This window comes from Pezoporus flaviventris, unplaced genomic scaffold (assembly GCF_033815535.1).
Source record: "Pezoporus flaviventris isolate CSIRO_AGI_PZ_B2104156 unplaced genomic scaffold, CSIRO_AGI_Pfla_v1 ptg000006l, whole genome shotgun sequence".
Lineage (NCBI taxonomy): Eukaryota > Metazoa > Chordata > Aves > Psittaciformes > Psittacidae > Pezoporus > Pezoporus flaviventris.
Genome location: NW_026892554.1, coordinates 10011147 through 10035861, shown reverse-complemented (window position 1 = coordinate 10035861; position 24715 = coordinate 10011147). Strand labels below are relative to the sequence as shown.

At 37.8% G+C, this 24715-nt stretch overlaps 1 protein-coding gene across 6 annotated transcripts in view; it reads left to right on the top strand.

Moving 5' to 3' along the window:
* Positions 1-24715, top strand: part of ADAMTSL3 (ADAMTS like 3) — a 180243-nt gene that overhangs the window by 77493 nt on the left and 78035 nt on the right. For all 6 annotated transcript variants that reach the window (XR_009742174.1, XM_061446830.1, XM_061446831.1 and 3 more), the window contains exons 4-6: positions 6203-6330; positions 8686-8731; positions 15719-15955. Coding sequence is in view for 5 of the 6 variants with exons in the window: in XM_061446830.1 (XP_061302814.1) it covers positions 6203-6330; positions 8686-8731; positions 15719-15955 (411 nt within the window). In the remaining variant the exon portion in view is untranslated. The remainder of the gene's footprint in view (positions 1-6202; positions 6331-8685; positions 8732-15718; positions 15956-24715) is intronic.

Here is a 24715-nt window from a genome sequence, read left to right as displayed (position 1 = left end):
TCTGGAAATAAGTTTTGACTGTTCTTCTATTTAGTTGCTGCCACAACTGAAAGAGTTTTTCCTAAATCTGTAATCTGAATTCTACACCTTACATACAAAATAGAGGTGTAAATCATTTCTGTATGTGACCTTAGCAAGGAAAGAGATTTCTAGTGTAGCTTGTTGCAAAGCCATAGACATAACAGCCAGCGTCAAAAGTGAAGGATACAGTTCTGAGGCTGAATAGCATATCCAATGATTACCTGCAGGTAAATACTTGTTCTTTCAGTTATGCACTCTGCTCATGGATATAGTCAACAGTGCAATTTGATACCTTTTCCACCAAGTGTAGTGTCTGGAATGAAGAATCTGGGAAATGCATCACAAGCTACTCAGGCAGGATATTTTCCCTTTAGTGCCATAATTCCTTGTGCTACCTCTCTTCGGAGCTGTTGTAGGTATGGGGAGAAGAAAATGGCATAGTGCAGCCCTGCACATGAAGTTTGGTGAATAGAACATAACCTTGTGCTTTGGAAGAGTCTGAAAGTCAGGAAAGTGTTAATAGTATTTATGGATTGTGAGAGTGGGAAGAAGCAATAAAAAGGAAATGCTTCATCTCTGTTCAAAATACCATCAAGGATGAAATTCACTCCTGGGAGAAGGGCCAGTACTGAGCTTTGGGTATTGCTTAATTTAGGCCTTCAGTGGGACTGAAGTGGTGTTTATACCCTTCAATAGGTTCTTTCACTTGGATGAATTTAATCTGAAGAATCTAGATTCTATATGGAGAAATTTAATTATACGCAATATGCTATTAAATAGCAATATGATATAGCTGTGCCAATGTAACTCCTTATGGGGATTCTCTTTTGGACTTTGGCGTGCCTTTTTGAATTAATATAAACTACTTTGATAAGAAGCCATGAGAAAAATCAAAGAGTGCTCACCCAGAGAGCTGCAGTGACACTGGTAGAGTAGCAGATGCATTGGTAAATATTCCTGCATAAGCCCTTACTTATTATGACAAAGTCTTATTTTGTGAGCCACATCACTCTAACCTGTTTGAGTAGAACATTTTATATATCCATCCAGCCCTAGGCATGATCTGCATTGGTAGATGCTGCCTAGAGATTGTATTGAATCTCTTCTAGAATATGACAGAGCTGGGCACCCTGCTCTGGGGAAGCGCTCAGGGGTATGTCACCAGGCAGGATTTAGGGTAGTCTGTGTGTGATACGTACATGGCAGAGGGACTGTCATCTGGAGTCTCTTGCAGATGAATCCCAGTGTCGGGTCTGTACGTTTTTTCATTACACATTCTGTTACAGTAATACTCATGTGTCAAATGCTATGTATGTGGTTTGTGGCTATGTGGCTTGTGTTTGTATTTAAAGTAAAAATGTATACTAAAACCTCTGGAAAACAAACATTTAAGGTATCGGAGCCTTTCTGTTGAGAAGCTGAATCTTTGTTACACTGAATGCTAAACATTTACATATCCAAGCCTTATGTAATGGATGTCTGAATAATAATAAAACTGCACAAACTGACCTTCGTTCTCTGGCACCACATCTCCTTTGAAGTCTGCATGACCAAATTCAAGACAATTATGTCATCCTTCATAACAGCCAAACAAAAGTTTGGCCAAATAATCATTTTTCTCCATATAACAGCGCTGTGTTTGATTTTTGTAGTGTGTGTCAATGTAGCTGTTGTTATTTACTGGGTGTTACAAGTGACAGTAAAAATCCCCTTGTTTTATATTAATAATCAGCCCTGGTAACATCTGGATTTCATTTTACCTCAGTACCCACTTCTGCTATACTCAGTTACTTTGAGTAGTATATTGCGGGGCAAGAATGGCTTGAAAGCACACAGACAAATAATTAGCAGACCGTGGTGTTGCAGTATGTGCCCATACGTGACAAAAGTGAAACAGAGCCCTGGATGGAAGAAGGGAAACTGGCATTAACATTTCCCCTTCTGTCCAAATCTACTAGTGCCACGCTTTGAGTAAAATTCTCCATGTACAAGGCTGTCTCTGTCAGTTAAGGGTTGTCAGCGGAGACTCAGATTGCACGTTACTGGGCCTCAGACCTTGGGGAAACCTTGGCATACTGTCATCTCAGTCTTTGAGACTCTGCCTATGTCACCAAGCACTTTAATACTTGTTTATTTTCCCTCATTCCCTGATTCAAGTGATCTTTGCCCATGTCCATGTGCAGTGTCATGATTTAACTCTTTGAAAATGAATTATAGATTGGATACAGATTGGGATGGGTATAGAATGGGAGGAAATATTTTTTGAAACTACCTGTGTCATATAAACTGGATTCATTTCTGAAGAGAACGTTGTATAGCTTCTTAAATACTGCTTTGAGTGCAATGCTTGCATCTAACCCTGCGATTGCATGTGATGCTTTTGGAAGGAATACAGCTCCTGCTAGCGTAGCTGGATCCAGTGGAAGCGTGACGCCTTTTGCCATCTAGTTTTACGTAAAGAGCAGCAAATCATGTAGGTTGTGTTTATAGCTGGCTTAAGTTATTTTATCTGGACTCCCTACAGCTCTTGTGCCTTTACTTGATCGTGTTACAGCATGGGTACATATATGCATGTACATGCATACATTTGTGTGTGTAGGTACATACTTGCATAATGAATGTGCCTGATGTATGTGTTGTACTTCATCTGTTGCAAAATTAAACTACTAAAGGAAAAATGCTTCCATTCTAATATGGTTCGGCAAAGCTTCACTTCTGAACCGTTAGAATTATGACTGAAGACAATAAAGCCATGAAAAACTGAAGAAACAAACCACAAATGCAATCCTGATAATAATAATACTCTTTTGTATCCAATTGCAATTAGCTCTTGATTTAATTCCTAAATGAGCTTCCAAGATTTTGTTGGTTTAAATCATTATGTTGATGATCTTTATTTTGCTTCAGTTTGGTGTTGTGGTGTAGACAAATGTAATATGTAGAGTTTATGAAATCAGACAGCTAGTAAATCAGTATTATTTTGCTAGTAAATTACAAAGCGAGTGCAAGCTGCTTTTAACTCTTTCCCATGGGACAAACAGTTTGAACTAGCTGGAGTTTAAGTCAACACTGTGGGCACTGAATTAGTCAGTGATTCTGAAGAAGGCTTTGCTGGCATAAACTTCTGCTTTGATCATCCTAGTAGTTACAGCTTTTTAATTAGATACAGTTCAGAACAATGGCTTTTATCAAAGCAGTTTGGGAAGTGAACAACTGGACATTGTTTAGGGCTTTAGATGCCATTTTGTCTGTGGCTGGTTTTAATACGATGATGAAGTTAGGATTATTTTCGGCATTGTCACTGCTTTGTCAAAAGAAACTAGCTAGTTTAAAAAAAGAGCGTGGCATGCATTGCTTTTTAAAATATCATAAGTTTAATCATTTTTCAACATATTAAAAAATGATCATTTGCCTTGGGATTGTAGAGGACAGACTTTAATTTTGCACTCATAAATTTGAAAGAAGTGACTTTTTTGTTCATCTTGACTTATTTTCATGTGCTGAGTGATTTGTTGGGAAGTGCTGAGCTCTTTTTGTTCAAGATTGAAGGCAGTTGGTTCCATTTTCAGTGTCAGACATTGCAGAGTTGGCTTGTGATGTAAAGTAAGCCCAAAGCCAGCATGAAAATTCCTCAGGGATCTTGGCAGACTAGGGCTCTATCGTTCCTGGAATGGTAGACTGGCCTATGTACACTTTTAAAGCTTTACAGTAAATGTTCATAAAATTGGTAAAGTTAGGGGAGCAAGAAAGTTAAGGAGCCACTGATGTGTTTAGAGCAGCTTCTGCAGTTTAGTGTTCAAACAGAGATAGCTTACAAAGGTTCTTTTTTACAAGCTCAAGTTTTTTGAGGAAGAGATGGAAAACTTTGGAAATGGTCAGTGTTTGTTAGCTGCTTAACTACAGGGAGTAGTGCTATTACACTAGATCTGCCTACTCTTAATGCCTTTAAAACGTGTTTCAGTAGTCCTTGGTTCTGCTTAAGTGCAGCTAAGTTTATCTATTTACCACTTGGGTTTCTTGTTCAATAGTTATACGTACAACTGTGGTGTGAATGCATCCTAACCTCATTAGTGAAATGGGCCAGTTTCTCCTTATATTGGTAAGGTTTGAATTACACATCCTTCACTTTTAATTCACTTTGGTGATTTTGGAAGAAAATAGTGAGTCTTGTTCTCGTGAGTTTATTTCTGAAATAAAATGTGGATTAAAGTGTGTTCATCTGGTTTAGTATTAAGACATATACTAATCTCTTGCATTAATCTCAATCTAGTCACTCATGAAAATCTTTTACATGGAATCATAGAATCATAGAATAGTTAGGGTTAGAAAGGACCTTAAGATCACCCAGTTCCAACCCCCCTGCCATGGGCAGGGACACCTCACACTAAACCATGTCACCTGAGGCTGTCCAACCTGGCCTTGAACACCGCCAGGGATGGAGCATTCACAACTTCCCCGGGCAGCCCATTCCAGTGCCTCACCACCATTACTGTAAAGAACTTCTTCCCTATATTCAAACATGTTTTTAACATGTTAAACTTTTTTTTTGGCACTTACGTAGACTCGAAGGTTTACTTGGATCCAGTTAAGTTTGTAATGTTTGTATCTCTTTGACTGATGATTTCTGACAGGTAGCTCTTCCATGTTTCAGTGCACTTGTTTTCTGGGAGGGGGAGTAAAGGTTCTTAAATACAAGTTAAGTTGTGCCTTCCTGTATTGTCAAAAATAAAAGGATAATGTGAATGTACTGCTTTTGTCAGAGGTCTGCTCAGGTGCCCACTTAGGTCTATGGGAGTAAAACAATTTGCTGTAAATAATCTTTATTAAAGCTTGGATGAGCTCTTAATGTTCTGTCATTTGCAATTGTATTGGGGCAGAGTAAATATCAGTCAGTGTTCTCTGTCACTGGAATAAATGACTCACTGCCTCACTTTCATCCACAATATGACTTTCATTCATAACGATGTTAATAGCCACTACATTATGTTTGAGGTAGTTTTATGTGCAAACTCTGTCACCATGGTGATTAGAGAAATTGGTGTTTTCCTCTCAGTCTGGGTGTAATACAAAGTTCTAAAAAGTCTTAACTTGTTTATAACTGGCCCATCGTATGTCTGACGACTCTCAGGGAATCGTTCTTTGAAGTTTTGTTATGAAAACGTGTGCATGATATTCTTTTCAAAAGACAAATTTTAAAGGTTGCAGAGACAGAGGAATGAAAGTAGGATGTAAATGGAACAGCTGCTGAACGGTTGTGGCGAAGTCAAAGAAATGCTTGGGGAAATCATGAATTTAGTCACCCTATGCTTTCTTCATGAAGAAAATCAGAAACCAAAAATACTCTCTTGAAGAAGGACATGACTGAATAATTTGATTCATATTACTTTTTAATATTGAAGAATTATATTTAAGCAACCATTTTCTAAAATGTTCTGATAAAATTCTCTAGGAAATGAATAGGATACAATGCAAGTGAAAAACGACATTTTTAAAGGTCACTTGAAGAATTTTGGCCTTTGCCACAAATCTTTCATTTTAACATTTATGATATCTGGTAATAATGTCTTTGATGCCTGTGTAAATGAATGTAAGCTTAAATAAGTGTATAATTGGTGTAACCTAGAGATAACTCTATAAGTGATCTTTAATCTTTTCCCTGATCTCTTTCAAAGTAATAGCACTTTTTGTAATGAAGCTGTATTCTTGGTTTGCTTCCCTGATTGCAGTTCTGGGTGTGCACTCTGAAAGATTTGATGTGCTTAATTTCTGTACTACTGCCTGAGTGCAGCCACACTTGGGATAAAAAGAGACTTTAGTCATCTTATTCGTTCTGGGTATGAAACTCCTTTGGTTAGGATCTCAGAAAGCCCAGCACCTGCTCAGAACATGATGACTGTCCTGGCTGCTCTAGATCTACTGTGTGATTTCTATGCAGAATGTTGGGAATGACAGCATATTTGTACATAGCAGTCCTTTGGCTGAAGGCACAGCATCAAATACACTTTATCTTAAAAGACTTCACTTCCTTTCCCATGTAATTATTATGTATTGAAATAGTAAATAAATTCAAAATACTGTAAATAAGCAGCAATGTATGTAGTACTATTAATGGCAAGCAGTAAAACATATACCAAATAAATTAATGTGGGTTGGTCTTTTTCTTCCATGTTCAATTTTTTAGACCTCCAGAATTACTCGCTCTGATGAAGATAAGGATGGCTCCTGGGATGCCTGGGGAGCCTGGAGTGATTGCTCACGGACATGTGGCGGGGGAGCCTCCTACTCACTGAGGAGGTGTTTAAATGGCAGGTAAGCCATAGACATATGTGTATTTATTCTTCTGCAGCTCTGATGTATTTCCCTATCTTCATGTCTGTAGAGAAGCATTATTTCTTCTGTTTATGGAACCAAGTAGTGTGCACAGATCAAATGTTATGAAATACTCCTTTTAATATACTTTTGTAATATATTAGATAAATATCTTAGCCTTCAACTCTGATAGAACTTTAGCATGTTATTAAATATGTTTGTGGAATAATGAGAATGATTTAGTATGGTCAAATATTGAAAGAACTCCCTGTCACTGTAATATAAAGTGAATGGTGAGTTACCTGCATACAAACCAGCCTGCACTTGAACATTACTTGAAATAATGTCCAAGTGCAGGCTCCTCCATGTCTTCCCTGTAATGAAAAACAAGTGACCTACTCTACGTATAGATGTACACATGCTGCTTTCTGTTAGGAAACTTTTCCTCTGCCAGCACTTCTTGTGCAGTGGTCCTGCGTTTTCATGGATAAGCCTTAGTGTAACTGGAAGAGAGCAGTGTGTGTGGTGAAAACAGTTTATCAGTAGTAAAGCTGGACTAACATAGGATTTGTTGCTACAGTCCTAAAAAGAGGAGTAATGCAATAGACCTGTAGTCAGGCTAGAAGAGATCCCAACCAGCTGAGAAGTATCTGTGGTGGTGTACATAATTGCCTGCTTTGCTTGAATTATTCTGGAGATTTTTAAAACTGGTAGTTATGCTTAAATTTCTGTTTTGTTGAGATTCCTTAAGTTAAATGCAGTATCACCCAGGAATTTGATTTTTCTTAAAGAAGGCTTGCAGTGTGACACACTAGTGAAGTGCAAACTGTGTAAAATGCGTAGCTAAAGATGATTGATTAAAACATTGCCTGTTTCTTTAGTGAAAAATGCACAAAAGGCTTTGAGAAAAGCAAGAGTTCAAGCAAGAAGCCGTGATATTCTACCAGAGCGTTAGGAACTATGAAATGAGCTCAATAAATTGCAGCAATATAAATTCCACTGTGGTTTTATTAATATTTTTAATGTGTTCCCCTGTGAAAAACATGTGTTTTCCATACCTTGACAAATGTGTACTTTCAAGGTTTTTTTTCCTGTGTGTTTTATTGTTGTTGTAATGTCCAGGAAATGTGCAATTGTGAAACAAAGTTTTCACATTTGTGTGTATCATAAACATTTTTAACTTGCATGTTCCGATGCGATCTATCTTGCAAAAGATTGGAAATTTGAGACATGTAATACCTTGAGCTTGCAGAGCTGTACCTTCAGCTGAGCTTGTTGAACTCTTGCTTCAGGCATCTGTTGCCTTTCCCTTTTCAAATGGTAGTCATCAATGTGTCACACATATTAAAGAATTTGCTTAATATTTGCAATCAATTTTCATGGAAAAAGTGGAAAGCTCAACAACAGCTTGAAGTTACCAGCCATACGTTCATGCAATCTTTAATGTAAGGCAGGCTTTTTTGGTAAAAGGTATTATCCCCAAACACTATTGCTGATTCTGGAGACATCACTAATTATAATTCCCTGACAAATACTTTGAAATGTGTTTTCAGTTCTTTCCAGGGCTTGATTTTCTCATTATTAAGGTAAGTATCTTACCCTGTGCAAAGTGCTGGTCAGTTACTGAGGAGTTTGGCAAACTTTGTCCCTAAGAAAACAAAAGTGTGAACCACCCCCAGTTATGAGACCACAATAAAAATCATGACTTTATTATATGCCTGTTATTTCAGCTACTAACAGCAGACGTTGCCAAGGATCTCTATTGCCTGGATTTCAGGATTCACATGCATTGGGCACTTTAGAAATGCATGAGAATTTGATTTCATTAAAAATTATGAAATCTGCTCATGTGGCAGTAAAATTACATGCTGTTCTTCAAAAGTTGCATTGGAAGAAAGGAAAGGTTTTAAGCTGTTCTTTCTTTCCTAAACAAAACAGGAGAAGGGAAAGTTAATGCTCATTATTCTGATGCTCGATTAAAGGATTGCTTAGATACTCTGATCCTCTTTTCTTCTGGGTTGCATCTGGTGGGTTAGAAGCAGCTTTGCTGCAGTCAGCATAGATCAGGCTTAGGGATATTTTGTGAAATCTTTTTCACAAAAGAAATGTGGTTTTCATAAGGTTTGCAGTAAATTAGGCTTTCAGGGAAAGCCACACGTTCTTTGCTAAAGAGAGACAGCAGTGTAACCTGTTGAATCCCCAGATCCCCTTTGTATTTAAACCTTGCATTTTGAGTCCAAATTATGGTAGGGCAATAGCTATAAAAGTCTAATTTTCAAGCAAATAACTAGCTGTGAAACAGGCACGGCTGTGTTTTGCCATTATTCAGTGTAATCAATTTACTCTGTTTTTCAGGAACTGTGAAGGTCGAAATATTCGATACAAAACCTGCAGTAATAATGTGAGTCTGGTTTTTAATCCTATTTTACTTATTCAAGTAATATGTTAAAGTTCAAGAAATGCTGCTGCTTGTTTAAAACCTCATAGTACGTAATTTTCTTTCCATTATTAATATTAAAGATTTCAGTCTGCATGACACCACAAGGTCTGAAATTTAGGCTTCCCAAATGGACGTTTTCTTTTGAAATTATAAGGCCAATTGTGATTCAGAACGTTTTATATCTTTTATTAGGAAAGTTCCACATTTTGGTGGATTAACAAATCAGTTACCATAAACTAGAGAGTGCTTTTCCTGGGAGTGCTGTCTTTCAGAGGAAGCATTAAACTGAGCTCTTGATCAGTTTATGGTTAATAATGATTTGTGATCAGTAACGATACGGTGGTACTCTTCACCTGAGCAAAGAGGTTAACCGCCTGTGTCCCTTCCTTATCTTAAATTGTATAATTACTCCTTCCATTCCCTCTTTTCCCTAAGCCCAGATTTTTATATGTAAAAGCATATATATTGAGGTATGCTGGCATTGCTGATTTCCATGACTGATTTTAAAGCTGGAGTTCTGATTACACAGTTGCTGTTGATGTGATGCAATCACATTATACAGACACGCTGTATGACAACCAACTGCATACTCCATACCACATGACTTGTCCCCAACTGATTGTAGTGATGTTTTGTGCTTAAATGTGTGTAAATGGCTTCTGCCTTTCACTCCAGATGTTGTCTGTTCAAGGTGTGCAGGACTTTGTGATAGCACTCTCCCACAGATGCTTTGTACAAACACACTAATTCAGGGTGGTTTATTTTCAGCAGTCTCCCCCTTGCATTGGTTAACTTACCATGTAAATGATAAGTCAATGTGATATTCATATAATCCCATTCCAGAAAAGAGAGAAGGTAGATAAGTAACTAAATCAAAAGTGTCTTTTTTTTTTGTCTAGTGCATTTGATTCATCTGCTTCTAGGTGGGAGAAAGGTAGCAATTTTCGCCCAAATACCACTAAAAGGTGAGGGCTGCAGTTCCCTTGGGTTTAATTATATCCATGCAAGAGTAGGTGATACTCATGGCGTTGCCAACCCCGCAGCAATGTGTAGCTGTGAAGTATGACATTCTTAAGCAGCTTGATAGTGAAAGTTGCCCAGTAAATATGTTGTATTGGTGTATATCCTGGGAGAACTGGCCATTCCCACTCTTCAGTTTGCTACACCTACAGTTTCTTGTGTGCCAGTTGGCTTTTGCCCTCTTTGAAAACAAGACTTGCTAGCACCTTGAATTGCTCTAACGCTCCACTCCTCAGTGCTGGATGGATTTTCCACCACAGCAGCTCACTGCCTGAGTTCCTGCCTGAGGCTAGTGGAAGTGGTTGATGAATCCATACATGCTAAAATCAGATTCTGGAGACAAACCCTGTCACCTTCCCTTTCAGAAGAAAAGGCCTAGCATCTTTGTGCACAGTGTCCTTAGCTCATAAATCAAAATGCCACATACAAAACCCCCCCATAATCTTTTAAAGCTGTGTGATAAGCTAAATAGCAGCCAGCCAGTATGTGTGCAATAAACAAACTGTCCCTGTAAAATGTATTTGCTACATTCCTTTTCTACATAACTAGTTGTGTGCATTGTGTGCCTCTGATTGCTTGATCCTGTGCACTTCAGCTTCCCATGAGCAGTACACACAAGCCAAAGTAGTATACCTTGTTTATCCAGCAAAAGGACTAGAAAACTACGCAGTCTAAAGAGAAAGGAGAAAGATGAAATCAATTTGGGCATATTTTCTCCTGTAAGCAAATGTCTGCATGTTTTTAGGATATGTAAGAGCAATTGTGGATGCTGTTCATTTTAAGGATTATGTAGTAAAAATCTGATAGAAATGGAGGCACATTATGCTTCAGCACAGAGAGAATTAAGATGATTACCATATCCTTTCTGAACTCCCAGGGAGTTTTTCTGAAGTCATTGGGGCCTGTTTTCTAACTTTAGGACTTATTTTAAAGCGATAAGTGGCAAGCATCTTGTATGTGAGTGTTAGAATTTATGATGATTCAAATGTTAATTTCCAGACAGGAAGCTGCCTTTACAGTTCTGCTTTTGGGGCATGTCTGAAAGGGGTCAGGTTTCCATTTCAGTTCAGATACAGCCGGAATCTCTCTGAATGTTTTTTCCTAGATTGTGGATCAGATAATGGAGAACTCCTGAGAATAATTTCATGAGATTTCTACTGTTGCTGCAGTTGATCTTTGAATTTGGCATCCCTGAATTCAAGCCCGGTATTAGACCTGGCTTAACCTTGACACAAGAGCTAACACCAAATGTAAACCTGGGGCCAGTTTTGTTTCAAATGATATAATTTTACCCAAAGCATTATTTCTAATGAATGCTTCTCACTTTAGGAATAAAATCTTAGTTTGAAAATTAAGAGTTGATACAAGCTTCTTTCCGTATTAGTAGGCATTATTGTTAACCACATGAGACACTCAGTATATATACACTATGTAAAGCTGTCTGCAAATGTAATTTTGCTACATGATACATTACACCACTAGCATCTATATTGGGGAGTACAAATGAAGCACAAGTTAATATGTGTGTCATTCTAATGAAAAGAACAAGAATCATTTTACCAGAAAATTGGTTTCATCTGGGTTTGTAATAGAATAGTAGTAAGTTCATTGAACTCAAGCATAGTTCCAGAATAATATTAGTGATATTTCAATCAAGAAGTTAATTCAAAGTCTTAGCAACAAAATAACTGCTGAGATTAAGGCATATGTATATTCTGCTTATCTTTCTATCTTAAATAAGATACCAGGTGCCAGATTTCCTAAAACTGCATGCGTGTTTGCAGCTTTTCTTATAGAAACTTTGGAGAAATAAGCTACATAAATTGTTCATTATATGCTGTTCAGTGAGATTTTCAGTCTTTCTTAACCCTCCTTTTTTTTTGTATTTCCATTTTTGTATATACTGTTACATTCTAATGCTATGATATGCGCTATATGGAAGTGTTTAAGATAATCCTTTAGGGTCCTATTCATAGAAACAAGTTATTTGGGCCATTTCTCCATAAATTTCACATTCTTGTGTGCCAAAAAGTCACTTACATATTTGCCAGAGTGACTCTTCTGCAGTAAGAAAAAACTCTGCTTTGTAACAGATTTCCCATGTTTAATTCCATTATAAACTTTTATTATAGGCAGATGATGCTCACACTTGTTCAACATATTCATCAGATTATTGCTCCATCATCTACTTCTTAAACAGCTCATTTCTCCTAGTCAGAAAATCTTGGCTGAACTGTGTCTACTTTAGTCCTACAATATTTCACCTCGAGTTCCCCAGTTTCTCTCTAATCTGCTTGTTTGTTTATTTCATTTTGATAATGCTGATGCACCATATGGCTCTTGTGGCTAGGGTGCTTTCTAGCTCAGGTATCTTGATTTTACTAAGAAGTGGCCTGAAAATTGCTTAGGAAAACATAGAGCCTGAAGCTAATTTCAAAAAGAAAACAAAACAATGACTTCATCGCTTTTGGCTAAGTTTCAACAAAATGAGATCCAAAGAATAAAACTAGACAAAGGGCTAGACTTTCTTTGGTGTCATCATTTTTACTGGGAATTTTCTTGCCTTCTCTTTTGTGCTTTTTTCAGTGGAGTAATTGTTGGCAGGAATCGCAGGGTCTGATGCAACCTTCATATTTTGTACATGAACATTGCCTACAAAGATACAGATTTCCCAGGTTAGCTTTGTTTTCAAAGGCTAGCAGTGCTTGCTGCCAAAACTCAAATGATACATTTCATAAGAAGCCAGCCCTTGAATGCAGTAGTTTTTAATTGTCTGTCACAATAAGAATGGGAATATATATATGTACATACATGTATGTATTTTTAGCTTGCATGGTAGTCATGTCTGACGCATTTTTTCAGATCTAATAATATGTTCATAACTCATGTCATAAATACACTTCATTCTCTTATAATATCTGGATGTAATTATTTTGCTAAAATTTTCATGCATTAAACCTCATAGATATGTCCTCAGCTGCTTATGTAGTATGTGAACCTATGAACAGCCTGGCCTGAATTGGATTGAATGCAAGACACAAACTGTTGCTAAAGTTAGGAAATCTGAAAAATCCTGGAATTAGTCACAAAAATGTTTAACAAACAAGAAAAAGATGTGGAATACTGAGAGGGAAGGGGGAATGATGGAATGAATTGATGTCTGAAATAGGTTAAAACCAAAAAGAGATACAAACAGGATGAGGAGATGAGGATTGGGCCCTATGTGTCATTGTCTGACAGTGCGGCTTTGCCCACTTCCCAAACATGTCTCACCCTTATCTCTTTCACATCATGCCATCCCCTTTTCCTTCTTTATTTCTTAAACTCCCTTTCATTTTTCTGACCACTGTGATGGATTAAACTGAAGTTTACAAGTTCTCTTGTTGTCTTGATTACATTCCTTTGTGTTTATTTGTCTTTGTTTAGATTGTAAACTCCTTCCTTTATGCAAATATTTATTGTTCCCAAGCAAACAGGGATCTGAACTTGGTTGCTGTCCAAACTGTGATATAATGCAAATGATAATTTCTTCCCTGCAATATCTCTTTGTGATGCTTCTTTTATGCTCCTGCTTTTGGACACAGCTCAAATACAAAGCAGGTGGAGCTGGCATGTGAATCAAGCTGCCTGGATCGCTTTGTGTTCTTTGAAGATGCCAAAACAGAACAGGGAGATGAGAATTCACTTGCTCTCAAGCAGCCAGGAAGCGAGTGGAAGGAAGGAGCTGCATTGTGTTGAATCAATGAGAAACATACAGTAACCACAGATTGACATCCTGACATTGTGGTGTTTGTGTCTTGGCATCGCATCAACACCAAGTGATAATGAATTGTAACAACAGCTTGTCAAAACTCAGCCTAGGGCCATCACTCTGCCTATTTTACAGATAGCTCTTTAATTCTTTGTGATGAAAATGTGGCTGTGCGTGGCTGAATAACACTACTCTGACATACTGCTTCTAACTTTACCTGAATCTAACTTCCACTTATATTTATCCTCAGCTACTACTCTATTTGTAATGGTGGAAGGGAACCATATGGTATCCATATGAACTTTGAAGTTTTCTCTGCTTTTTAGACTTGCTATTGTGGAAAATGGGAGGTGACAGATAAGTCCAAACCAAATTCTGCTCTCATTTACACCAGTGCAAACTTGGTGAATTTCTTAGGAGTGACACTGCAGTAAATAAGGGTGGTTTCCAACCGTGTTTGCTTGATGTTTTTAGAAGCTCTCACTTGTGGGATTTTGTGGAGGTAAAATTCTCAGAGGATTACAGTAACTGTCATTTCCCCTTGTCTTATTCCATCATTTTAGTTTTTTAAAAAATATGGCTCAACCTAGAATTATCCCCGATTAAAAATAATACGAAATGTATTAGCATCATTCTGAGTTATTCTTGCTGTAAGTGTAGCACTGGACAGAGTTGGAAAATGTTGCTGGAAACTCTCAGTGAATTGCTTGGTTCTCAGCTGCACAATCCCAGATGTCGATCAGTAAAGAGAATATTAATATTAGAAGATATTTTTATGCAAACTACAAATAAACCAGAGATATTTCTAGGTTACTGTTTTCTATGGTGAAAAAAATCTAAGGCATTGCCAAAGCTAGTTAAGCTAATGCAGTGCCAGTTCATCCAGATTCACGTGAGGAAGGTAGTGTCAGGACAACATTGTTGAGGTCATTGGACTGGAATCTGAACCTTTCTCATGTATGTTTTAATCTTCAGTACTGTGTAATGCACTTACTATTCCTTTAGCTTTTTTTCAGGGAAGGTTCAGTTCACTGATAAGGCTGAAGCTGAGTTCAGGATTAGTATTGTTAACTAATACTTAGTAATAAGTTCCATGAGTTCAGCTGACACATCACAATGTTTCTGCCTTACATCCAATGAAAACAAATTTGTTAAAATCAGCCTCACATCTGGCTTATATGCAGTTGGAATTCTTGGAAGAATATCCTTTGTCTGGCATATGGACTGTTTGACACTGGACACGCTTTCAAATGAAGTCTTTAGTGAGAAGTTGACACACTAACTCCTTTGCCAGTACTTTACCAAAGTTATTTTTGAATAAATAAGTTTTCATCTCCATTCATGTCACTGTAGTTTGATATTAACAACATTGGGTGCAATGCTTTATCTAGGAAAAATAGTTTAGAACATTTTATTTCAAACAGTTCTTACATTTGGTCTTTCAGCTGTATGTTCTGAGGCTCTGTATGGGAGGAGGTACAGAGCTGTCTCATTAGAATTGGAACTATATAATCAGTAGTTACCAATTTGAAGTATATTTCATTTCAACAAAGTAACCTTCACTGCTTTTATGAGGTAAAGAAGCTTCGGTAGACTAAAAGACTAAGTGCTGAAAGTTCTGCTGCCTCCTCCTAATGCTCTTGTCCCGTGTTGGAGCAATACTAAACAATTAATTAGATATTTTTTTCTTTGTGTAAATAGCAATAATACCTCTTTCATTACTCTGACGTATGAACTGATGGATGAGTGTAGAGCAGTCAGAAATCCTTTAGTGGAAAGAGCTATTGAAAAGAGAAATATTTAATGTCAGACATCTTATTATATTCACTTAGAGTTATATAGATTCCTTTGGAAGCGAATTCTTACTACAGAACCATACTTTATATATACCACATAGTGTCATAAAAAGTAGCATTTTTAATTTTTCTCTCATATCAGTTATGTTGTTCCTGGAATATGTGTGATATTCTGTTACTTGTGCTGAAAGCAATGGATTAAGCACCATAAATTGTTTTAATACACACTTTAAAACCTTGCAGTATGGTGTATTTGTCATAGCAGATCAGTTCTTGAGCCAAGCCTCCCTGAATAGATTCTGTGTAATTCATCAGATAACATTACTGCAAACATGAAATATTCCTTTCCTAAAACTAACATTTCCTTTGATTTGTTTTTAGGACTGCCCTTCAGATGTTGGTGACTTCAGAGCCCAGCAGTGTTCAGCCTACAATGATGTCAAATACCAGGGGCATTTTTATGAGTGGATCCCTGTGTATAATGATCCTACTGCACCATGTGCCCTGAAGTGTCAAGCTCTGGGAAAGAATTTGATTGTGGAACTTGCCCCAAAAGTACTAGATGGTACTCGTTGCAATATTGAATCTTTGGATATGTGCATCAGTGGAATATGCCAGGTAAATTCATGGTGTAAATCTAAATGTGACCTTTGTTGTGAGGCACTTTGCTCATGAGTGGGTGCTTTCTGGTTAATTTTCATCTTTATGTACAAGTTTACTTTAGATCTATCTGCAAGTACTGCCCGATGGATTATAGATAACTTACCTTTTCTTGCATATAGAAGTTCGTGACTGCCTTAGCCATTAGTATTTTGTATATAAAAGGTCAATAACATTCACTCTTATATTTGTGTGTTAAAATTAATGAAACTAGTTATGCTAGTTATAGCTGTCCAACCTTTAATATGTCTTCCTGGGGGCGTGATGAAATTGCATAGCCTTCCACTTCAGTTCACTCTTTCTCTGAGGTCTGTATCTTATGAATACTGTTTAAAGAGAAAACTTGATGTTTTATGGGATCCAGCCCAGAATGGCAGGTGTGAGAGTATGTGTGTGTCTTGTTGAATGGATGAATGAGTATATGTTGTGATTGCATGAACTGATTGTTAGCATCATTTTACTGGGAATCTACATTTCTAGATTTATTATTATTATGCTATCGATTTTACATAATTGGTGTAAAAATGGAGAGTTATAGTATTTGAGGCAAGCAGTACTGCAATCTTAAATTTTATAAACAGAACAATTTTATATAGAGTGGATATGTTACTGCAATTGGTTTTCTTTCTCTGCAAGTGGTTATTGCTCTGTTAAATGCTTAAAATGTGTGCAACTCAAAAATGCAGGATATGACCCAGTGAGCAAAACAGCTCCATTATAGGGGAAAATTTGACACCTTTGGCATAAGACTGGTGCATGGATTACAGCAACGTTAATATATGATCTGGATTTTGCGATGGATTTTATGTGATGTCTATGCATACTGCAGTTCCAATGCCAGTCATGCCGACACGCAATGCATCTGCTGCCGCTGAAATAGAAAAATTCCTTCTGGTTTTCCCCTTCAAAAGACTTCATTTGTCTCTTCCCAGTGCTATCCAACAGTGTTCATTACCCTGTGTATTTAAAATAGGATATACCTCTATGAACTCTAGAAGCACTTGTCAATGAAAACTTTTTTTTCTTTTTTTTTTTTGCAATATTCTCAGTGATATTCTAATACAAGCTTTCACCCTGGAGAAAGGTCAAAAAGCCTTTTCTAGGTGATGCACTTAGAGCAGCCTCTGCTGTTTGTGACATTGCCGCATGAAGCTAATGGAGATCTGAGTTTTTCAAAGGCATTTGAGACTCTTGCTCAGGGTCCTGTGGGGTTTCCTGTGTCTCCCACAGTGGCTTCAAACATTTGCTCTCTTTCATGCATAGCATAAAATTCACTTTGTCTAGAGTGGATCCAATTTTGTGTTGAACAGTTGAAAAGTATATTTAAGAGGGCTGCCTTCAATGTCTCTTGTTGTATTTTGCAGTATTCATGTGTATATCTGATAGCAAATGCTTGGAAATTTAAATAATCTGTTCTTAGAATAAACATAGTAGTAGCAGGAGAAGCTAATCATTCCAGAAATAGAACTGGAACTCATTCATACTATTGGTGCGAATCAACTTTTCTCCATCTCTTCCATTTTTTTCAGTGTGAGAAGAGCCTCAGAAAAGAGGGAAAACCAAACCCAAACGTGTTTAGTGTGTGTCCTGTGTTGTGACTTAAGCAATTTATTTAATTTATAACTTAACTTCATAAGCAGCTAGATGTTTTCACTGTATTTCCTTTAAGTCACTGGCATTTGCTGAAGTATTCTTGCACAAATGGAAAATTTCTTCTCTCTAAAGTATATATGTGATAATTTAGTGTAGGATAATTTTGACGTAAAAATTTGAACTTCAATTCAATGAATTGAAATGACAGGAATTCACTGGAATTACATTTTTCTCTTTGTGGAGTGTTCTGGGTGCAGAGTGGAACAGTCGTTACTTGTGAAAGGGACTACGAGAGGTGGGGGACTTCCTCAGAAACCAACACCGAGCTTTGTTGCTGCTTCTGTTTAAGCAGCAAAAGAAAACAAATTGACACCTAATCTTCCCTGGGAAAATATGGTTATTTAGTCAACTGCTGTTAAGAGGGAGGCAGCAAAATTGATTCTGCACAATTGTTGCTATAAGATCAGTCTGTTGGGTTCTGACATATACTTGGCACAGCCTGCAAATAACTTGGCAAGTGTTTTTACAGTTAACTCATCTAAATAAACATGTCATACTGCTGATGTGGATATCTTTGCTTTTATGCCTAGGAGCACCAAAGAGTTAGTATAAGGAGACTGTCTTGCCTGAGTCCCTTTCCAACTCGTGCTGGTTTTGCTCACTTATTGTCTCAAAGTTGGCAGGTTTTATAAGATCTCAGCTTCCCCTCCTACCCCCCAACATGATTTCACTTTTGTCTGCTTCCTTATGCTTGGTCAGGTAGGACTGCATCACTAATTCTACCTCTTGGATTCCTGCTCAGTCTGTCTCCTTGGCAGCATGCGAATTTACAAGTACAGAGGGTTCCTGTTGTCTGCAGCAGGACAGGGTTTGTTCTGAGTCTCTGCACTTCTCTTAACAAAGAAAATCAAACTAAATAATGCTTCATCAAAGAAAATCATGAGATGACAGAGCTGCTCTTTGGATAAGAGGTTTGAGGCTTCAGGGGAACTCAACTCTAAAGGCAGTTGAACAGGGAAAAGTTTATTGGGAAGGTTAAAGATATTTTGGGGTTGCTTAAGGCTTAACTCGGCCAAACCATTTGATCATGTATTAGTCTGCTACTGCTGTGCTCCTGCTACCAAAGCAAATTTCTGGGGCTGTTGTGTTAAATGGGGACAGGTCAAAACTTCACTGCTGGGAGGATTTTCACACTTCAGATATTTTTTTGTAGTCTGCAGAGCTCCCAACACATTTTTTCATATAATATATTCCTGCTGTGCCCATCTGGGTGTGGGTGGAGACACTTTAAAACATCTGCATGTCAGACATGTGCGGGCAACATTTACCCACTTACTCCGCCTGCTTTGGGGCCCTGCCTCTCCTTGGTTTTTGTTTTTAATTAATGTAGACCTGCTTTTTTTCTACCAGGATATAGAATGGGGTGTTACTTCTGTCAGCACCTGGAATGGTTACAGTGATAATTTTCCTAATATGGAGTAATGTGTTTGGACAATAAATACACACATCACCCCCAAAATCTGGAGTCCTAAGGAGCAGCCTGAGTAGTTCTGTCCTACACTGTCACAGTTAGGTCAAAGATGATGTAAATCCTGTGGTGAACTTTCCATTTAGTGTCAGCAAGTTAGTTGTGTTCCAGAAAAGGCAGACACTACATTATGCTTTGTAGCATATGGCATAAATTTAGCTGACATCAGAATACATCCCATATGTCAAGTGAAGTGCCATCAACTTCTGCCATGCTAGTTCTTTCATGTCACGTGTCATGATATGGCCAGTAGGTATCTCTCACTCGCCACCAAAGCACTCATGATGTAAACATCTGTCAGAGTTTTCACTGAGAACAGTTTCTGTAGGCTTTTGGATGAGCTTTGTTTGTGCTTAAAACTTAAGATCATAGCAGATCATTAATTTCTTCTGATTTTTGACTCCTTTTATTCTGAGAGTTGCTTTCTCAGGGTGCTTTTTTAAAGCTCTTTGTGTACTTTCCCATTCATTTTGTGTAGATAGATCTTTTTGCCTGTAAATGTATTAAAGGGCTGGCCAAGACGCACAGGCGGTTTGGTGTTTAGATACTTAAAAAGGGATGTTTCCTTTTAATCCAGTGTTACTGCAGACATTAGGCTGTGTTTCTCACACGTTAGGCAAAGTAGTTAAATCTTAAATTTACAATCTTTTTTTAATATTTAAAAACAAGAAAAAGCGTTCACATTACCTTTTCTTCCTTTCTAGCCTTCAAGCCTTGAGTAACTTGTAGGAAGAATTAATTTTGAGGTAGCTCTGTGTTAAGTCACACAGTTAAGTGTTAAGTTCTGCCTTTATACTGAACCTGGCATTCTTTCCTGGGTACTGTTAATTAGTGCAGAGGTTAAAACGCATTTTGGAACATGGAGAAATCCGTACATAGAGATCTGCACTGTGTCTATATATTGCTGCAGGTACCCAGTCTGGGAGACTGGAGCTTATCCAGAGAGGCTATGGGCGTTAGTCATGTAGATCCACCAAAACTTTCTGCCTCTGAGCTACATATCAAAATCATGTGACCGCATACATGTGACATGTCATAAAACTGAGGAGAGAAGGGGCTCCAGCTGCAGTTCAGCTCGGAAATGTTGGTGGCTCTCCAGAAGTCCCACTGAAGGATGTGGCTGTGTTAAGCATGGGTTAGCACGTCCTACTTTACCTGTCAGCATCACCCTCCATATCCTCGGTGGGTTGGTATCCTTGCCTTATGGAGGCTCTTGGCACTGCCTAGGCCAGCAGATCACGTAGCCACCCTCCACGGGCTGCATTTGCACCACTTACAATGTCAATCCACCTCGGTATAGTGCTTGCCTGGTGATGGTGTTGGCAACTCAGGTGTGCTTTTTCTGGACACAGTAATAGAATACTCTCAGACACTGAAAGACACTTTTGGAAGCACTTTTTATTTTGCAGCTGTCCACTGCTGCTAGAAACTGATGTCTCTTTTCAGATCTTGTCTTTTTTTCCCTCCTACTGTTTTTTTAAGGAGAAATACTCCCTATAGGGTTTTCTTACTGTCTGAGTTTATCATCTCTTGTCAGATTAGTGTTTTTTTTTCTGATCTCCAGTTTCTTATCTATATTACTTTTTTCCTGAATAATTATCTCTGCCAAGTTTTGTTTTGTTTTAGTGAGCTTTGTACAAATGCAGTTTTACTCCCCAGCTTGGCAAGACTCTAAAGCATGTGAGCAGTGATAGAAAATCTCAAAATTTGGGTGTCATCTTTAACTAGAGCCTTAGTAACCTTCAAATCCCTCAACGCTAACTTCACCTTCATTCTAACCAGGTAGACGTGCCTGGACCCAGCCAGAAAATAGCAAAGTAATTGATTCTGTCTGATTTCATGTATTGATTTCTTATTCAAAAGCATTCTCACAAGCAAGAAGCCCAACGGGAGTTTGTGTCCTATCTTCTGAGTGTGTGAAAGTGTATTTTTTTTTAATGGAAACTGTGTGGGAAAGGGTATTTGCTCCCCTACTGGGTGGTCCTGTATTCTCTTAGCTGCTCTAGAACATGACAGATCCTGCAGTAAGAGTTAAATGTTTTGGGAACACTTTATTTTATTTGATGGAAGTGGATTTACAGAATTGCAGTGCACTCTTTAGCCTCTTGCCTGTGTATATGGAATATTTGCAGAAATATGTGGAAAGTCTTTTTAGGAGTCCTTTAGTAAGCAATGAATTTTGTGCACTGCATTTATCTTCTGGGTTTCTCATTGCTTTGCGTTCTTTTCCTCTGTATGGATTGCTGGGGAATTTGAACATCACGGTGTGCCTCCTCATGTCCATCATTCTGACTTATTTTACACCTCTGTTCTGAGGCTTGCATTTGACACACACTGCTTTTACTCCCTGTGTTCTCAACCAGGAACAACTGAAAATCCTTACACAGAAGACATTTTCTTACTCTCACCACTATGAATACACACTCAGCTTGGCAACTGGGATTGCTGCTTCATTTGCTGTGAAATGATGGGCTGTGACTGCTGTTAATCAGAGTCCATACTCAAAGTTTATTAACATATGCTGAAGCCCGTGTCAGCTTGTCTGGGCTGCTACTGACCTGTGCTGGCTCAGTTGCAGAGATGTGAGAATGTGTGCCACAATCAGGCCTTTGTTAGGCTGAGTTTAGGCATAACTGAAGAGTTATGAGACTGGACCACGTGCGGACAAAATCATGTCTCAAACCAAGTTAAATCTTCAATGCGGATGAACCAAAGTTTGAAAGTGGTGCTTGAAAGCTAATATACCACACTACTTTTTAAAAAGTAATTAAAGAAAAACAAAAGAAGGAAGTGACTTTCTTAATTGGAGGGATATTCTATTCTCTTTCCCTCTGCTTGTCAGAATCAATTTGTAGATGGGAGCATGGGAAAGAGACAGTGGGAGTTTTTTCTTTATATTCTCTCCAGGGACGTAATTTATCTGTGTAGAAATAAAGTGCAAGCTGAAGTTATCACAAAGACAAAGCAGAGATTGCAAAGTAAACGGATAGATGGGCTTTGAATGACACTAGGGGTTTACAGCAGGGCAAAGATACGTGGAAAATGTTGACCAAGAACAGGATTTTCACATGACAGGTTTTATACTCATGTTTTTATTACCATAAATTCCCATGGCCGTATTTAAAATTAATTATTTGTTGTGTGGATGCAGACATTCCTAACATCTGCCTCTACTGTGATTCTGTGGAAGCAGAGCAGGAGAGAATGTAGCAAATAGCTGACATTGATGGAGTGAGATATGTATACTGTGATAGCACGTGTAACTGTGCAGTAAAACACAATCATAATTTCCCTGAGTTTTGGATTTTGTGGCACGTCTGTAGGAACAGAAATCTTTTTTTTATGACCAAGACCTGAGGATTTTAATTTTCCCTATTTAATTTTTCCTATTGTGATTCAAAAAAACTTCAATGGGGATTCATCTTTTTGAGTGTGTAAGGATTTTTCACTGTTTTCTTTTACCAGTAAGTGTTGAAATAAAATGTGTCCCCTCTCAGTCAAGTCAGAAGACTTCGAGAAGATATTTTTGCCAGAAATAACTCTGAGGTCATCTTTTATTATGTGCAGTGCTGATAACTTTTAAAAGGATGTAGATGGTTTTGTTCCATTTTTTGAATCTTGGTTCTGATCTCTTATAAGACTAAAATAAACATTTTGGCTATAACAACCCAAGTACTACTATCCCGGTGTCAGGGCAGTCACGTCACTTCATTGGATCTCTTTGGTGTAATAGCCTATTTTTATTCTTTATTTTTCACACCTAGACAAATTTCATAGGTGGTGAAAACCCAATTGCACCTAGTCCAGAAAGTCTTTGCCACCCTTCATCAGATCAGTAGTCCAACCAGTACAGGATTCGCTTACTGACAGGTTGCTATAAAAGATCTAGCCAATTTTAAAACAAAAACTACTGGGCAAAATGTATTGGAATAATTACAGACTGTTCAGCCCTTGAGGAAAAGGTTCTCCTTTATAATAACTCTGCCACATTCACGTGAAATATAATTATCATTTCCATTTGTGCATGCTACAGTGTAGTTCCTTATCAGAAATGTAGTGTTTCTTTTACATTTTAAGCACTTTAGTCACATGTCCTTAAATTATTTACTAGGTTTTCTGCTTTGGCAGAATTTCCCTAAATGCCACCTGTATGTTTGTGTGAAAATCCCACTAGCTGGCTTTTCCATGAGTACAGGTGGTTGTGCATCCTTTCAAATAGCCAGGCCAATGACGTGAACGTACTCGGAGTAGCTGTCATCTGGATTTCCCCACTCATTGAGGGGATTACCCAGCACCTCTTGAAGGATGGTAATTATGTCATATTGAGGTGGTGTTGAATAGATTTTCTACTTTTTATTAACCCAAATCACATTAATAAAGAGCATCGGTCCCTGACACTGAGCTGTCAGACTCTTGAGTAAACATAGATAATCATAATTTAACTTACCATTTTAATTAAATCACTGATAAATGAGAGTCTGTGGCAATTAAAAATTTGTTGTCAAAGTAGAAGATGTTATGGTGTTTGACATATGCATTGCTGAATATTTAAATGGTCTGTCTGCCAAAGAGCTTAGTCTAACACACAGTAGGTAGAGAAAGAATGGCCCTAGTGCAACTTCAGTCTTCCTGTTTCATAGAATTTATGTATCTGTCACAAATAAAAACAGCGCTGTTTTATTCTTTTGTGGCCACTTCTATGGGGAGAACTCAGTATGTTTGTTTTTTCTGGCTCTACCTGGAGCTCGGGTTCCAGAGGCCGTAGAAGGGGGGAAGCCCCTTTCAAAAGAGAAATATTGTGTATAATTATATATATTGCTGTATATAAAATTATGCTTTTGATAGTAATAATGACACCATGCTTAAATGGTGCTTGTTATGCACACATCTCTGGTTTTGCTCATGTTTCAGATAAGTATTTTTCTTTTGTAGAGCATAGGCATACCTTCAGGCTCTTTATTTGAAGTATATCATCTTGAGTCGTTAGCATTTCAGAAATGTTTTTTTTATAATTGACATACAAGATTTTTATGATTGACAACTCGCCTGTGTGGAAGGTGTTCTACAGAAAATGGTGCTGTGCCTCTTTTGAAGGAGTGCCTGCAGGTAGAGGTGAGTGGTCAGTTGAAGGAACAACACAGTTCAGGAGGTCTAAAGCAATGGTCTAACAAACAAAAGCCGAAGTTTCAAAACCTGATCCTGCATTGGCCTCTGCATTGTCGGTTCTACTCTGTGTTAGTATTTTCATATATTAAGAGAAGACTCTGAAGGATGTTTGGGAATTACCATGTTTTTCACTACAGTGCTTTTTTTTGCCATATTGAAATCCTAGTTAAAGAGTCCTGTCTATTTTCTTGCCACAATAGACTATAAACATCTCCTTAAGAAAGATCTATGAATTTAACAGATTGTACTTTGACCTTCACAATCAGAATTAACATGCGTTATTAATTTCTTCAAGTCTAATTGCTCAGCTGAAACTCTGCTAAGTGAATAAGAGCTAAAGAAACAGCTGTGGGAGCTTCTGGGTGATTTTTGGACTCATATTTGCAAAAATACTCGTAACGTTCCATAGTCACCTTTAACATAGCAGCAGC